General features: G+C 32.9%; 1 protein-coding gene across 1 annotated transcript; it reads right to left on the bottom strand.

The window, feature by feature from the left end:
• Nucleotides 1-4551: 4551 nt before the first annotated feature.
• LOC106664353 (aminoacyl tRNA synthase complex-interacting multifunctional protein 2) lies at nucleotides 4552-13714 on the bottom strand. The gene is made up of 3 exons (XM_014390022.2): nucleotides 12995-13714; nucleotides 5062-5287; nucleotides 4552-4997 (listed from the first exon to the last, which is right to left on the bottom strand). Exons 1-3 carry the CDS (start codon nucleotides 13286-13288, stop codon nucleotides 4633-4635), a joined length of 885 nt encoding a protein of 294 aa, XP_014245508.1. The 5' UTR covers nucleotides 13289-13714; the 3' UTR covers nucleotides 4552-4632.
• Nucleotides 13715-16488: the final 2774 nt, after the last annotated feature.

Raw genomic sequence — 16488 nt, 5'->3', positions numbered from 1 at the left:
TCCGTCCTTTCGGCTGTCCTCCGATATTCGCGATCCGCCCTCCGCCTCCGCTCCCTGCCCCACGAGGGAAGCCCTTTCCTCGGCCCCCGACCCTTCCCTCCCTCGTCTCTAATTCCCCAATTCCCTCCACCTCAACACACCCTTAATCGTATAATTAGTAATAATAAGAACGTGTTACATTTTCATCTTACAAATATATATATATTTTGTGTATCTTTCAACATTTCTTTGTCAGCAGAGGGTTAGCCAATTAGCCATTTACAAATGAATATAATTTAAAATAACAAAATAAAATATCATACATCAGAATACAAACAAAAAAGTGTAAAATTAAAATTAATTTTTGTTGATTTATAACAATAATTCAAATTTGCAGCTTAAATTTGTACCCAAAGAAAAAAACTGATTACGGCGTATATTGTTGCTTATTTCAAACTGTATGTATTTTATATGTAAATCAAATTAAACGAGATCAGAAAAACATGAGATTTAATAAAAAATAATGTTGGTTTGAAAGAAAAACCAAAGGACCGAAAAATCATTTAACGGAAGATTAAATGTAAATTAACAATTTATCCTAACACAAGGATTTTCCTGTGTTTTGGTGAATTTTCTTTCAAATCATCTTAATTAAATATTTTTTTATTAAAATCCATGAATTTCTGTTATCGTTTAATCTGGTTTAAAATTGTGTAATTAATATAACGTTATAAATGCCTATAATTTGAAATAAAAGTCGTAAAAAAATTGTCCGAGTATATATCCAAAGAAAAAAAAAAACAGCCACAAATTACGAAATATAAAATAAATAAAACTATACAATATCGTTGACCTTTTGACCTTATTTTTAATTGAACTCTTAAAGAGAAAATATTCAGTTCTTCAAACTACATATTATATAATTTCTGAGGCATATTTTTGGAGGTAGACTGCGATGCGCGAAGGTATCGAAAGATGTATTATTTAAAAACCTGTCTTCATAAATAAGACTAATAAATGATGTAATAAAAATGATCCAGTATGGAGCATATAAAGGAAAAAGAAGATCCTAAAACAATGTAGTTTACCCCAATTAAAGTTATTGACTTAATGTACTTTATATTATTTACATTTAACATAATTTTTTTAATCTAAATGCAGATGCGCCGTGTTTCTATATTCATACATTTATATTATATAAATTTCAGTAACTTAAATTGTATTTAGATTTTTAACAATACATGAAAAACGCGTTAATGTAAACTGTAGATTCGCTATTTTTCGTTTTTTATTAACATATCTCTACATAGCCAGACGGATGAGACAAGACTGAACCATCATCTCGAGGGGTGAAAACCAAACAGAGTGAGGTGTTCAACGAGAAAATTAAAACACTTCAAGAAAAAATATCAGTTTCAGAACTACAATAAAACAACTGTAAGAGCTTAAACCCAAGGCTGACAAGCTAGAGGACCTTTGGCACGACATGCAAGAGGATATTTTCACTGGTGTCTTCAGTAAAAGATGTTCAAATTGGAATCGCTTAATAGTGTTGAGGATACAATCAATAGAAAAACAACTGGAACATATATTGTGAGGAGTGTTCCTGTTGTTTGTGATGATGTTGTTGCCGAGTGATGAATTTAAAATTTGGTCGTTTACCTAACCTCGTTGGGTTGATCTGTAAGACGCGTTTCGCCATTTCACCATCTTCAGCGTCGCTGAGTATTAGTAAAATTGAAAACTATAATTTTTTAATACATCTTTCACCTTTATTTCCTAAAAATGGAAACAAATAATCGAAATAATCACATGAACTGTATACAGACAGACACACTGAAGATGGCGAAATGCCGAAACGCGTCTATCAGAAGAACCCACGATAGTAGTCAGACCAAAAGGATCAGTAATGACCAAATTTCAGTTTTATCCTTTTTGAAAATGGGTTCTTTCCTAATTTCGATGGTATAACAACTTTTTTATTTTAATCCAATTTATTAATATTTTTCGAACGTAATTTTGCTAATTGATAATTCGTTATGTTCAATTTTTTGACAAGCTTCGAATTTATTTGTTCCCTACTAACTCTATCAAAAATTGAAGATCTTTTGCGTTCGGTGATGTAAATAATTATATAAATTGTTTAAGTTTCAAATAACGTAATATTACGGGCCGATCCCTTTAATAAAAATTAAACAATAGAATAAATAAAGTCATAAAATGTATTTTATTTATTTAATTTTTTTTTTTTAATTTAAGTATTTAAAATTTCAAACTCTGCCAAAATCATACTGATTTTTTGTCCTGATGATATTGCATCGACTCTGCCGCCCGCAGGAAATCAATAAACGAAGTAAGATTTGCGTCATTTTGATCACGGTTATTTCGTAACTTTGATATACTTTTCTCCTTTTCATACTCGGTCTTATTTTTTCTTGTCTTGTACTAAAACTGAAAAGAGTCTGCGAACGTTTTAGTAGTTCGGGTGGTCTAGTATGTTGATAGAAACTGTTACTTATTCAATTATTTACAATTAGGTGTTGGAAACATCATCCAACGAATTCAGATCGTACCATGATCAAAACACTTTAAGTAATTAATGAAAAATATAAAATACAACCTTGTGGTAGTATTGATCGCGGCAATAATATAACAGGAAATAATAGAATTCTTTTATTATTTTTCATAAATTAACTGAACACTAGAAAATATAGTTCATCTTTGGTAATTTTACATATGCAAAATCAATTGAATATATATTTTTATGGACATATATGGTATATATGGAAAAATAACTTAAAATAGTACAATAATTAACGAATTAATGTTATAAAAATAAAAGTGAACAGGAACATACATCACTCATTAAAAAATATATATTTATATGTAAATATAAACACCATAAGAATAACAATCCAATGGGCCAGTTCATCTGAGAGGCTCTTGCTCAATCATGAGAACGACCAAATGATGCCCCTTTGAGAATCTGAACCGAAAGGTGTTCATGATAACTGGATTAAAGATAGGCCATACCCGTCTGACATTAAAAATAATGGGTCAAAATCCGAGGTGTGTCCCGTTTGTAAAAAGTTGCCAATGCCTTGGCCCCTTATATGGAATGAATATGCATGACCACTGACATAAAGATGGTACTCGGGCGGGGGGGTCAATTATTGAGTCCCCTGTTCAACTTCTTAAGGGAACCAGGTGACACATTTAGAATTGAACATACTGTGTGGTGTACGTGTAAATGTATTTATTTTTAAATTTATCTGTGTTTGTGTGTATGAATTATGTGTATGTGTTTAATTTAATGAATAATTAAAATGTATGTGTGTGTGATTTATAAGAGAGCCGATGGTAGAATATCCAATGGCAATTACAGTATGAAGGGAGATGAAATGAGTTCACTGTTGGCAGCCCCTAGCTAAGTGTGAAAAAAAAAAATGAACCATGGGTTGCTGCGCTGCCACTTTCCCAAATAACATATTAATAAATAAGTATAATTCATATATTAATTGTATTGTCCAATAAATTTATTGTATTAAAATAATTGAATTGTCTTAATTTTTTGGAGAGGCAGGGGAGTTAGTTCGGAAAAATAAAAAATGCTTGCATGAATAACATTGTCACAAAAAAATAAGATGTACATTTGAATGGCTTGATTAAAAACAATCTACATTATAATTACTATTGGAAAGTTCATTTTTAAATGAGCAAACAATTTATAAAATTTTCTTTAGCGTTTTCCAGTATTTCTTTTAATATTTTCACTGCTGCTTCAATAACATTTTTTTGTATAATTTCAATTCGGTTCATTACCGCATAAAAGAAGAATTTGGAAGCCGGATATTGCAAAACCTTTCTTATTATCCAAAACTGAAAAGAAAAGAAAAATTTACTTTTTTGTGCATTCGTATCTCTGTGGGTACGTTCACATAATTCAATTTGGGACATTAAAAATGCACATTGTGACCCTTTTATTTCAGGACTTCAACCAAAAGCTTAACAATTACTACCTAGCTTGAGTAGAGACAAAGTGAACAGGCATTTCATAAATGCACTCGACAATAAAACAACAGACAATCGTATTTTGTTTTTTATTTCAAACTATAATTATTTTTAATGATATATTAATTACAGCATATTTATTTTATTTGTAATTAATTATACTTTTTATCTAGTCTTGGTTGGGATGGAAAAGCTAGTGTAACAAGAAGGATGTCATTAGCTTTTTCATCTCAACCAAGATCTTAGATAAAAAGTATAATTAATTAAATTAATCAATGAGGTCAGTTATGACTACTAAATGCATATATGGATGAATTTTAATCAAAAATATTTAATTACAAAAAATAATTTAGTGATCGATTAAAATGTTACACATATCTTGGAAATATTAGACTATTACTGATATTGCTGATACAAACCATAAAGAACAAGAATGTTGATGTCACACCTGAAACAAGAATTATTTTTATCGTTACACACGCAAACATAATAAATGTGGGCTGATATGCTAGACAAAAAGAGATTCGTTAGGGAATAATATAAGAGATTATTTAAACAAAATTGCTTATGTTTTTTTGTTTATTTTTCAAATTGAAAAAAGAAGGTAGAAAAAAAGTACAAAATGTGGGTACTTTTCTATATTTAGCGTGAGTTGACAAATTCATCACATTTTTTAAACCATTCATTAAGCTTTGGTTTTAAATTTGGTAGCTTCATTTTTTTCATTGTTGACCATGCTGCGATGTCAACGACAGTAACTGTATCCCCCATTAACCACTCCGATTTGTCCAGACGTTCTGACAATTGTGCGAAATACATATCATTCCCTTTGTCTGAACCACTGTAACTTAAAGCGTGGCAAGCGTCGAGGCATCCGTCCTGGACAGCCTGGTTGAGAACGTCCAATTCAGGTGAGACGAATTTGTTTAAAAACCTGAGAAAGTTCACCTCTCCAAGAACCGGTACGCTTTTGATCGGCGAGACGACTAACTCACAGTTTGAGCTGACTGAAATTAAAATTAAAATTAAAATTAGTCAGCTTTGCAAGGTCAATTTATTCAATCAAAATACCGTTTTTCCAGACGAAAGTTATATTGAGAGGACTCTCCTTGGAATTTTCACCCGTCAACTTGTCTTGGAACGATTTGGCGTTCTCGGGAAGAGTCCTCACAGAAGAGTGAACGTGCCATGTGTAGTTCACACAGGCAAACCAGTCCCAAAGTTTCGTCAGTCCAAGGAGCGAGTAGGGCGGGTAGAGAGGATTTACATTGAGTACTATATCATGGATAAAACCAAGCTGTTAACAAACATAAACACAGCCATTTAATAAATATTTAAACTTTTTATATATAATTAATAGAACCAAAAGAAATTCTGTGCATGCGAGAATATATCAGATGTCATCAGATATGTGAAAAGGATTAAATGTAATTCACAGGACAGTTGAGGAGGGAAAAAAAAGAACAACCTCAGACTAAAAACAAAACATGACAGCAGTTTTAAATACGCATGTAAAAACTGCTTTTCAACACTTATTTTACTTCTTAAGTAGTAGGGTAATCCAAAAAATTACATTTCAATGTTTAAAATTAATTTCATTGATTATACTTTTATACGAAAAAGCAAGTGTCACAAGCGAAATTCAAAACCACAACCTTCAACACAATACGCCACTGTTCTCACCACTTGAGCTATCAGAACCTTATGAAGAAGAAGACATTGAGTAGAAGTCACAATAGCTGATGTGGTTAGAGTAGTGGTGTATGGAGTTGAAAGTCATGGGTTAAAAACCTACTCATGGCACTTGCTTTTTCAACTCGACCAATTTAAAGTATAATTAATTAAAATAATTAATACAGTCAATTAAGACTACTAAATACATATATAGATTAGTTTAAAATTAAATTAAGGGGCATCGGTGGCCACAATGGTTTAAGCATTGACACAACTCATCACTTGGGTTTGAATCCAGCGGCCCTGCATTTGAACCTGATATACTTACAATGGGCTTTTTTTTCACAAACACGACACCCTGAGGATTGATATGACCTCTGATGTTGCAAGCATCCCCGTTAAAAAATTTAATTAAAATTTTCAATCATTATATTTCAAAGTAGCGCATTGTGTTGACATCAAGAACCAAGTTTTTATGTTTTCTAACTACTTTTCCTTTAACGTCATTTTTACTGTATATTTCAAACTAAAGACAAAGAAACGAACTGTTCACTACTCATATATGTATATGTGTTGTAGGTGCACTCTTCTGGAACAGAATCAATGTGTTTTTGGAACTACTTCCCATTTCCAAAAACAGAGGTGGGTTCATCTGGAACTTTCCTCAATCCCCTTATCAATTATCCTAACTTCTTTAAAGTGGCAATTTTAACCTAACTGCAAAAAATTAAGTCCATTTGACAGTTGAAAAAGCCTCACTGATCACTACAGATGATGTGGTGGTCTGTTTTAAAGTGTAATTAATACTAAAAAGCTCAAAACTATAGCCTTTTATAGCATTTGAAGGAGAATACTCATGAAATAGTAAGTATATGTGTTCTGCAAAATAAATCCAATATTAGTATTTATGTTTAATATGAACATATATTAGTACAGTAGAGGCAATAAGTTCTTCTAAATTTAGTTAGAAGTTAAATTTTATTATAAATAAAAAGTGTATTGAGATAACAGTCTAGTTGTCATTGATGTGACCTTCTGCTACCGAATGAATAACTGAGTCAGCATTTCTAATCAGAAAATCTTAGATGGCAGGGCTCGTGGCAAGACAAAAACTGTTCGGCATAATGAACAAGAGACCATTTTCTTAAAAAGAAAAGCTTCCTTTTTGGAAATAAAAAATGTCAATTTTTTAACAGGAATGACAAATTTGGCAATGTTACTGTCTTAGAAAACAATATTCTGTGCAACCTCAAAGAAAATTTTGCATGCATTGCTTAACATGGTTTCTATAGAATGGTTTATAAGCTAAATAATTAAAAAACAAAAATTATCTTTAAAGTAAACGATGATCTGGAATGCAATCAAATAGTTCAGAAATTGATGAAAGACACATAAAAGAAATAAGGACTATAAAATAAAATACAGACAAGAGGAATGTAAAAAAAATATGCTAAATGCACATGAGAAAGTGGGAAAACATTCACACAGTAAGTTTTCCTTGCACACACCTAAAAACCTAAAATTTCAAGTGGTTTAAAACAAACACATTCATATGAAAAAATTGAAGATTAAAGAAGTTACGAGGTTTCCAATATAAAATTAACAAAAAAATAAATATATAAATCAAAACTGTTACATGTATGTTTTTAATTGATTTATTATTTTTATGCAAAGTGTGGTTGGGATGAAAAATTATACTTCAGACACAATTTACATAGAATTAATCAATTAAAAATAATTACTTTGTTTAAGAAGACCAATTAAAATGTTAACAAATTAATATAATTATTAAAGGGCCCGTATTCCACCAATAGCTCCCTGTGGGTAATTTGTATGTCCCCAAGAATGCTTATTATTTCACGATATTCAAATATTGGCTAGAGAGGATGAATTTAAAAAGTTGTAGGTTGAGACAAAGAGTCTCAAGGGTCATAGTCGCAATAGACTTTGATTCAGATGTCGTACGTTCGAATCCCACTCGTGACATTAATTTTTCATATCAACCACACATTGCATAAAAATAATAAATCAATTAAAAAGTTATATACATTAAAAAACTGACATGACCGATTTATGTAATGATACAAAAGGATGGCCAATGGTGTTGTAATACAATGTGAATGTTATCCAAAAATAAAGAAATCATGAATTTTGAATTATTGAATACAAGTTAAGATAAATAATGTCTGGAATGTACAAGACGATCTGATCTGAAGTAAGCCATGACAGATGACAGCAATTCCAGTCTGATGATTGTGTGATGATTAGTGACAATTCCACCACATATACAATTAACAAACATGACACTACTGGTATGACACTACTCTTTAAAACTTGAAATTGACCCGAATAAAAGTTGAAACATCACCAATGAAATGAAAGAAATGTTTTTGTAACATACATCTAACCTTACCACTCCTCGCTATTTCAACCTCTAATGATTATTTCACCCTCAAACAGTAACTCGGAGTCGACCTAGCAGTTTATTTTACCTGTTCCCTTTCATTGTCGGTGGTAAAGTTGGCCAGGAACCTTATCTGCCAGTCAACCGACATTTAGTAAGTAACTGTTTTTGTCGAATAAGTGAATTTGAGTTTGTAATTCCAGTTTTCTTTTATGGTATTTTTATTCTGGACTGCTTCTGACCTGAGCATATCAATGTTCCTAATATTATTAAGGACTTTGGTCACAATTTTGATCCGAAAACTTCTTAGCAACAACTGGTTCGCACTCCTGAGGAAGTTCTAGCTGAGTTTTATAGTCAGGACAAAGAGGACCCTGACCAGTGTCAGAAATGGAAGATGGAAGTCTCATGAAGAGGATATTAAAGATGTTTTTGATTGTGAGGAGGAGGATGAATGCTCCAAGTCTGATGGAGAAGGAACAGATGATAGAAATTTTTAATTAGGGAATGATGAGGAATCTGTCTGAACTGATAAGCCTTTACTCTGAATATTTTCACAAACATCTTCTTCAAATGTGTAGTGATTAGTGACTGTTAGTCGATGATTATTCGGAAGATGATCTCAATAAAGATCGAAACATTGGCATGATAAAGAAAATATTTTTCTGAAACCTACATCTCACGATTTCCAAATAATCTCTTCTTCAAACGTGATTACTCACATGTCTGAACCTAAAGATAATGCACCAGGGGGAGGGACGAAAAAACATTATTTTCATTTTTTGTGACTAATGAAATGATAGGAAACATTGTTTGCCATATTAATAAAGAAATAGAGAACTCAATGCTCAAGTACAGTGAACCACTCTATTCATTACCTATGTCATTGGCAGTCCCAGATGGTTGATAAGAAAAATTAAGTCACAAGCAGGACTTTTTTTTCTTAACTTTTTTTTCTCCAGGAATTTTTCTTCTTAACCATGTTTGCACAAAAATTGGAAATAATAATTAATAACAAAAAGATAAGTAATTATAATAGCCCCTGATGGAACTACAAAATCTATCTAAAAAGAATAAAAGGTTTTTACTCGTGTAAGATATTATCAATAAATGTTACTATACAAATAAAATGATTATTGTAAACTTATGTCTACCAAAAATCTCATCAAATGAGGTTAGTCAGATCTGACTTGACAATACCGTGTATTTTGGTGCAAACCACTGTAAAATTTGAGGGTTAAATGTACAAACTCCATGATACTTGATTTGTAATGCGGGGTATTTTAATACTAGACTTTTATTGCTATACTTAAAATAAACATTTGTCAGGAAAAAAAAGGTTGGTCAATTTTTGTACTAACATTTGGTCATATTTTTAAGTTTGTTATTTTGAATTATCAAATATTAATTACTATTCCAAATCTCTAAAAATGCCTGGACTATAAAAGGTTAATTTTAATCGGATGTAAATTACACAATGTAATGCAAGATGACAACCGGTAAGTAACATAAGTAAAATAAGTAACAAAAACTCCTTGGGTCTGATTAATCAATTTTCAAATTATTGTCAATGATTCAATATGCTCATAAGTTGTTTTGTAGTTCCAATTGTATGTAGATCATAAGTGAAATGCTTGTACACATGATAAATCGTGTACGCATCCACAGATTAAATAATTATTCAAATCCATATATGTACTTACTAGTCATAATTTTATGTATTAATTATTTAAATTAGTTATACTTTTTATCTAAAATCTTGGTTGAGATGAAAAAGCTGGTGTTATGAGTGGGATTCGAACCCACGGCCTTCGGCTCAATACACTGCTGTTCTAACCACTTTGAAAACATGGCAAAAAGAGGGAAAAATTCGAAAGGCTGTAGGTTGAGATGAGGTAGTCGGGATGGATCAAAGTCACGAAACCTCAAGTGGTGAAAACAGGGGTGTATTAAACTGAAGGTCATTAGTTAAAATTCCGTTCGTGAAACTTACTTTTTCATCTCTATCAAGACGGATTAAAAGTATAATTAATTAAAATGCATAATATTATTGGTGTTATTCAAGAGCTTAAACCAGTAATTGGCCATGTTAAAATTATAAAGAAGATTAAAATCACATGTATGCCCAAACACTCACATGGGATGTTTTTTCAGATATGGTGTTAAAAGTCTGCAATGATCGTGCAGTTCGATCAGCCTGATCCGCCCTGCTCTTTCTTGCTAGTTTCACCTATCATTTGGGCATTCTGTCATCTTGTTTTTGGGGTTTGTACATTATTTGTTTGTCATATTGATGTGTACATTAATTTAAGTTAAGAATATCTGTTTTATTCAATACTTTGCAGCAACAATATTTTTGTTTCAAGAGTTTTTGTAAACCAATGATTTATTTAAGCTTTATGCTTGTTAATTTTGTGTTTTTCTGCGCTATTGCTTTTATCAGCATACTAGATATGGCTTATCTAGGATGATCGGAAATGATCGATGAACCTATTTTTTTAACAGAATTGCTGAAAGGTGCAACAAATTGTGTTTTAAAGGATTGAAAGTGTAGCATAAGTTAAATAAAAATAAAAGGAAGCAAAAAATAAACATTGTTTTCTAAGCTGGAAGGAAAATCCTAAAAGCCTTAATAAAGCTATTGGGTTGTCCGGAAAATAATGCAGGATTTTAAGTTTTCATTAAAAAAAATCTATATAAAATATTCTGTTTACGTTTACAGGATTACTCATTTGTTCCAAATGATATTGTTTGTTTACCTCTGTAGCATTCCGCTACTTGGAAATAATTCAGTCATCCTTATAATGTCAAAGCGAGAATTTCGTACGATTTTCTTTTACGAGTTTAAACTCGGCCGAAGCGGAGCCCAAACGGCTAGAAACATTAACCAAGTCTGGGGCGAGGGTTGTGTTAATGAGTGCACTGTGCAAAGGTGGTTTAAAAAATTTCGGGAGGGAGATTTCAGCCTTGAAGATGAAGAAGGTCGTGGAAGGCCTTCCTCTCTTAATGATGATGTTCTGCGATCAGTGGTGGAAGAAAACCCCAAAACAACTGTTCGAGAACTTGCAGAGCAACTCAAAGTCAGTAAAACGACCGTCGCTGACCACCTCAAGGCGATTGGAAAAGTGAAAAAACTCGAATATTGGGTTCCACACTCATTAAACGATCGCCAAAAAAATCAGCGCTTTGATGTTTGTGCATCACTTCTTTGTCGAAACAAAAATGACCCATTTCTGGCCAGAATTGTTACATGTGACGAAAAGTGGATTCTGGACAGTGGCTCGACAAAGGAGAAGCTCCAATACATTTTCCAAAGCCCCCAACTCATCAAAAAAAGGTAATGGTTACGGTATGGTGGGCTTCATTTGGTTTAATACACTACAGCTTCTTAAATCCTGGCGAAACCATCAATGCTGAATCATACTGTAACCAAATTAATACCATGCATCAGAAATTGGCAGTAATGAAGCCCTCTTTGGTCAATCGGAAAGGGCCCATTTTGTTGCATGACAACGCTCGACCACATGTGTCACGTGTAACGTCACAAAAATTATTGGAGCTTGGCTATGAAACTTTGCCTCACCCACCCTACTCTCCGGACCTCTCGCCTACTGACTACCATTTTTTTAGACACCTGGACCACTACTTACAACACATAATATTCAAAAATCAAACGGAACTGGAAAATGCATTTATTGACTTTATCAATTCTAAAAATTCTGAATTCTACTCAGACGGAATTAATAAGTTACCAACACGTTGGGAGAAATGTATTGAGAGTATGGGAAATTATTTTGATTAAAGAACATTGCTTTAAAGTAACTAGTTTCTTTTTTTTTGTTTAATACCAAAATCCTGCATTATTTTCCGGACAACCCAATAGTTTCTAAATCAAGCTGCTATAAAGACCTTTGCCTATTTATCAAGTCGGAACTAACGTAGAAGAATCTAAACTACATGAAAACAATAAAATCCGTGTTATGTGGGTTATAAAGATACGAGTATTTAAAAGGAAACGAAGAAGGCAATCAGTCCTACTTCTTAACTTTCCTTTGTCTACAAATTGAGAAATAATTATATAATAAATAATTGAATAACGGCGGGTTTTTATGGCTTGAATGTAAATGTAAAAGGCAAGTAATTTTGCAATTCATGTCGAGACGTGGTTGTAGAACTCCTTCAACCTGATGATGAGCTAAAAGCTCGAAATCCGGATCGTTGCAAAACAACTTACAGTGAGTAGGAACTATCTTTTTAAAAAGGATTGAACACTGCACTCACTCCACCATTCATCATTCCTATTAAAGGCAAATACTTCCCAAACTACACTTGATTTAAAAGTTCTCACAGGTTTCCGCTCAATTAGCATCTGAAAAACACGAGCAAAGCCAAGGAAGACACCGGTTTTGTAGCGGAAGGATTGTTGATCAGATCCCGTACCTCGTGTCAAGATTAGCCTACAACTACAAACGACAAAGGTTCTTGGGAAAAACTACTTCTACAGTTGAATACGATGTAAAAAACAAATGTTACAATAGTTTTTGTAATTGTAAATTGTTTCTATCCACATCAATATATCAACACTGAAGATGGATATACCTACTTTTTTTAACAGAATTTCAAAAAGGTGCAAGAAAGTGTGTGTCAAAGGATCGAAGATGTAACATAAGTTTAATACTAAAATAAAATGAAGCAATCAATAAACCTTGTTTTCTAAGCTGGAAGGAAAATCCTAAAAGGCTTAGTAAAGCATTTGAAGCTTACGGGCTGGGCTGCATATACAGATGTTGGTTATTGCATCTGCATTTTAAATCTGCACTGGATCAATTTTGGGTGTTTTGAGTTATGGGCTTAAAGTTTTGTTTGAAATGTTGGGGTTTTTTCGGTTTTTTTTGGGGGGTTTTTTTGTGTGTATTTAGAACTCACTTTTGAGAAATCCGGGTTTGAAAGGGTCATTTTACTAGGCGAGCCGTTGGCTATTTTTGGCGTCCTGGTGAGCGCTTTAATCGCCTCTAGGAGTTTTTTGAGGTCGTCGATCCTTTTGAGGAGCAGCTGCTGGCGCTGTTGGATCGTTTCGAGTGTCTCTTCGGCTCGTCCGCCTCCGTCTCCGTGGACGTCCCTCATTCTGTACATGCCGCCACTCCTTCCGTCGAAAGCGACCCCGTCCAAATCGAAGAGCGGCTTCATTCTGTACATCGTGAGAGGCCCGTTCTTGCTCATCTCCTCTGAAATTAAACGGGCTTCGTACTAACGAATTGACACCCGGGCCAAGCCGACGCGACAGTTCCTCCGTCCTCGTCGAATAAGAAGAACAGAGAACCTCGCACGTGTTTCCAGAAATCGTAACCTCTTTCAGTTGAATTTCTCTTTATCAGTCCCATTTCACACTCACCGTCTCTAACTCGTCAGTCACCGAAATCGGCACATAACTGTTTTCTTTGAAAAACGAACTTTAAAACCTTAAAACTAGAATTTTGTTTAAATTTCAGTTTGGAGAGTTTTGTTTTGTATAGGCAAGCGCCCTCTTCTCAGGCCCCTTCCCGGGAGTTTCGGATTATAAAACGCACGAGCGGACTGAATCTTATTGACTTTATCACCAACCGGATCATTACTGATAAATCATCGTTTAATCTATTTTCACGGAATGTGTTTTGCCCCACGCGGCGGCACTCTAGATAAGAACGAAACGCATTCTAAATAGATGAACCATTTTAAACTCAATTTTCAATTTCCATCGACGAAAAATATTTTTTACAAAAATCTTTGTACACTCTATGTTCATTAATTAAACATTTCTTCAAATATTAATTCCCATTGATAATGTGGGGCCAAGAACTGAACCCTGTGAGCCCCCTGGCTGTTGCATAACTCTGTATTACCCACACACTTACAAATGACAGATCAGATGTCTACTAATGACAAATTATAGTATACTATAAGTATTGCAGTATTAATTTTCTTTGTACGGTTTCTTGGTATGGAGCAAAATCAGATGTGAATTTAGAATAGCTCAACATCATCTCTAATTTGTATGTCACATTTTACCTGCAAACTTTAAACATACAGAGGGTAATTTTTCATTATTATTACTGGCAACTTTATAAAATGCATTTAAATTATTTGTAAGTTGTTAAAAGCCCTGATCCAAAAATCACAACTATGAATATTTTCTGTGGGTTATTTTATTGGTGCATACATTGTTCTTATCCATAATTAACTTTATATATTTAAACCACCCAGTATTCAACATAACACCTAGCTATTAGCATAACTTTGGTCAGGCTTTGACGGAATTTTTGTAATATAATCAACCACAGCTTAATTTCAAATGTGCAGGTTTACAGTCCCAGGTGTGTCTCTATGTATAAAAAGGACGATGGGTTCTGTGATGATAATCTAAAGATATTTTCTGAAAAAATCTGAAAATTTTTGATTTCTTTGTGTTTGTTGCAACTCATACTTTGAGCTGCATAACACACCATCAATTGAATGGCCAAACTAAACAAATTCAGATTAGCAATGACAGATAGCATTGTTTTCAAACTAGTGGCCACATGGCATTTATGCTCCATTTTGCATAGATAGTTTTATCTTCAAAATGCTTTGTTAGAATACACCTAGATGTGAGAGTAGGTTTTATACTCATTTACCACTTCTTCTACAGAGCGACCTGTATAAAACCACTATTCATTTTTTACCACCTCCTACCCATTTTTAAAGGTTATGATTTTTAATGTGGCTACATTTACTTTTAAGTTACAAGCTTTAACATATTTATTATTTAAATTAATTATACATTTTATCTAAAGTCTTAGTTGAGATGAAAAAGTTAGTGTCACAAGCAGTATTTGAACACCAGTTTTTCATCTCAACTAAGACCTTAAGTATAATTAATTTTAATTTTATTTGATATAAGAAACTCGTTTCTGTTGTATGACCTATTTTTATTTTGGTTTTATTTATTTTATTTTTTACAAAGTAGATTCTTTTAAGTTTGCTCTTAAGACACATATTGTTAACATTTTTTAACTTCCTATTATTATTTATTTGCTTGAAAGCAAAGGTTTGTTTTATTTATTTTATTTTTATGGTGCAGCATGACATCTTGTGACACATTTTTTATTATTAAAACAATATAGAAGCTTCTCTTTGTGCTCCTATTTTGTGATTTTATTTCCCAAACAAATTTCTTTGGCTTTGGGGCAAGACCACTGGCCATCCACAACTGGACATTTTTATGTTTATAACTTCTTGGGATAATGATTCCTCAGAAAGTCCCATTGTAAGTAGGAACAATTATACTTTTCATTCTCCAATCAAAAAAGTTCGGAGATAAGCCAACTCCATCAACATAGGTTTTTTCATTGATAAAAGTACAAAAATAAAAGACTTTAAATTCCACTTCGAAGTTGTATCTAGTCATATATGTTTATATATTTATTTACTTATCACCTATATTTTAATTATATTTTGTGTTTACCTTGTTTTTCTGTATTATTAGGCTTCCAAGATTGTATTTGTAATAAAATAAAAAATATTGGTCTCTCAAAAATGAAATACCTTTTTTATATAATAATGGTTGTATTTGATTCTAAGCTGAATAAAAAATAAAAAGGTGAATGTGAAGGAGAACAAACTGTCTGGTAACTCGAATTTCCTATAATTTTCCTCTAATAGTTCAGCAATGTCTGATTATAAGGTTTTGGTCAATGTACAAATATTTCAGAGTAAATCGATGGAAATGTCTACATTTTGGAGTGACGAAGAGATTACATAAAAATTATTCAGTTGTGTTGATATAGAAAACTTTGACTACGACAGGTATTAAATTAAAACAGCATTTTTATCGAGTAACGGTATGAAACGAATGATTTATTTGTGACTAAATTCTAAGCTTAAAAAATTAATTTGAGTATGAGGGAAGAAAAAGGGCGAAGCATCCGGTCAGGTGACTTAAGAAACAACGTAAGGTTCAATTCTTTCTTATTGAAATTTATAGGCAATGTCCGTTTAAATGGTACAAAGTAAAATAGGCCGGAAATTTTGGAAGAAAAGACGGCCGAGGGAAGTCGACAAGTGGAAAAGTCCCTTTTGTCAAATTTCTCGGGTCGAGAGTTGTTTAAAAGATGCGCGAAAGTGGCGCCAACGGCGAAATCGTAGAAATATATTTTTTATACACGAATTTCCATCCTTGGAGATGGGTGAGGAGGTGAGGATTTCGGCGGACGAAGAGATGGCGAACGTTTTATTAAAACGGGGACTCGGTTCTCGAATGGAAAAGACAAAGCGAAATGGGCGACTATCTAAATGGCACTACAGCTTTAATTAAAAAAACGGAGAAAGGCGTTAGTAAAAAGTAAAATAATATGTGGTCCTTTGTAAAAGTGGAATTTTCCCCTCGGGTCGATCCTCGTTGATAC

Source organism: Cimex lectularius, unplaced genomic scaffold (assembly GCF_000648675.2).
Source record: "Cimex lectularius strain Harlan isolate CLEC.00 unplaced genomic scaffold, Clec_2.1 scaffold373, whole genome shotgun sequence".
NCBI lineage: Eukaryota > Metazoa > Arthropoda > Insecta > Hemiptera > Cimicidae > Cimex > Cimex lectularius.
Note: the sequence above shows the minus strand (reverse complement) of the source record. Positions and strands in the feature narration are given on the sequence as shown.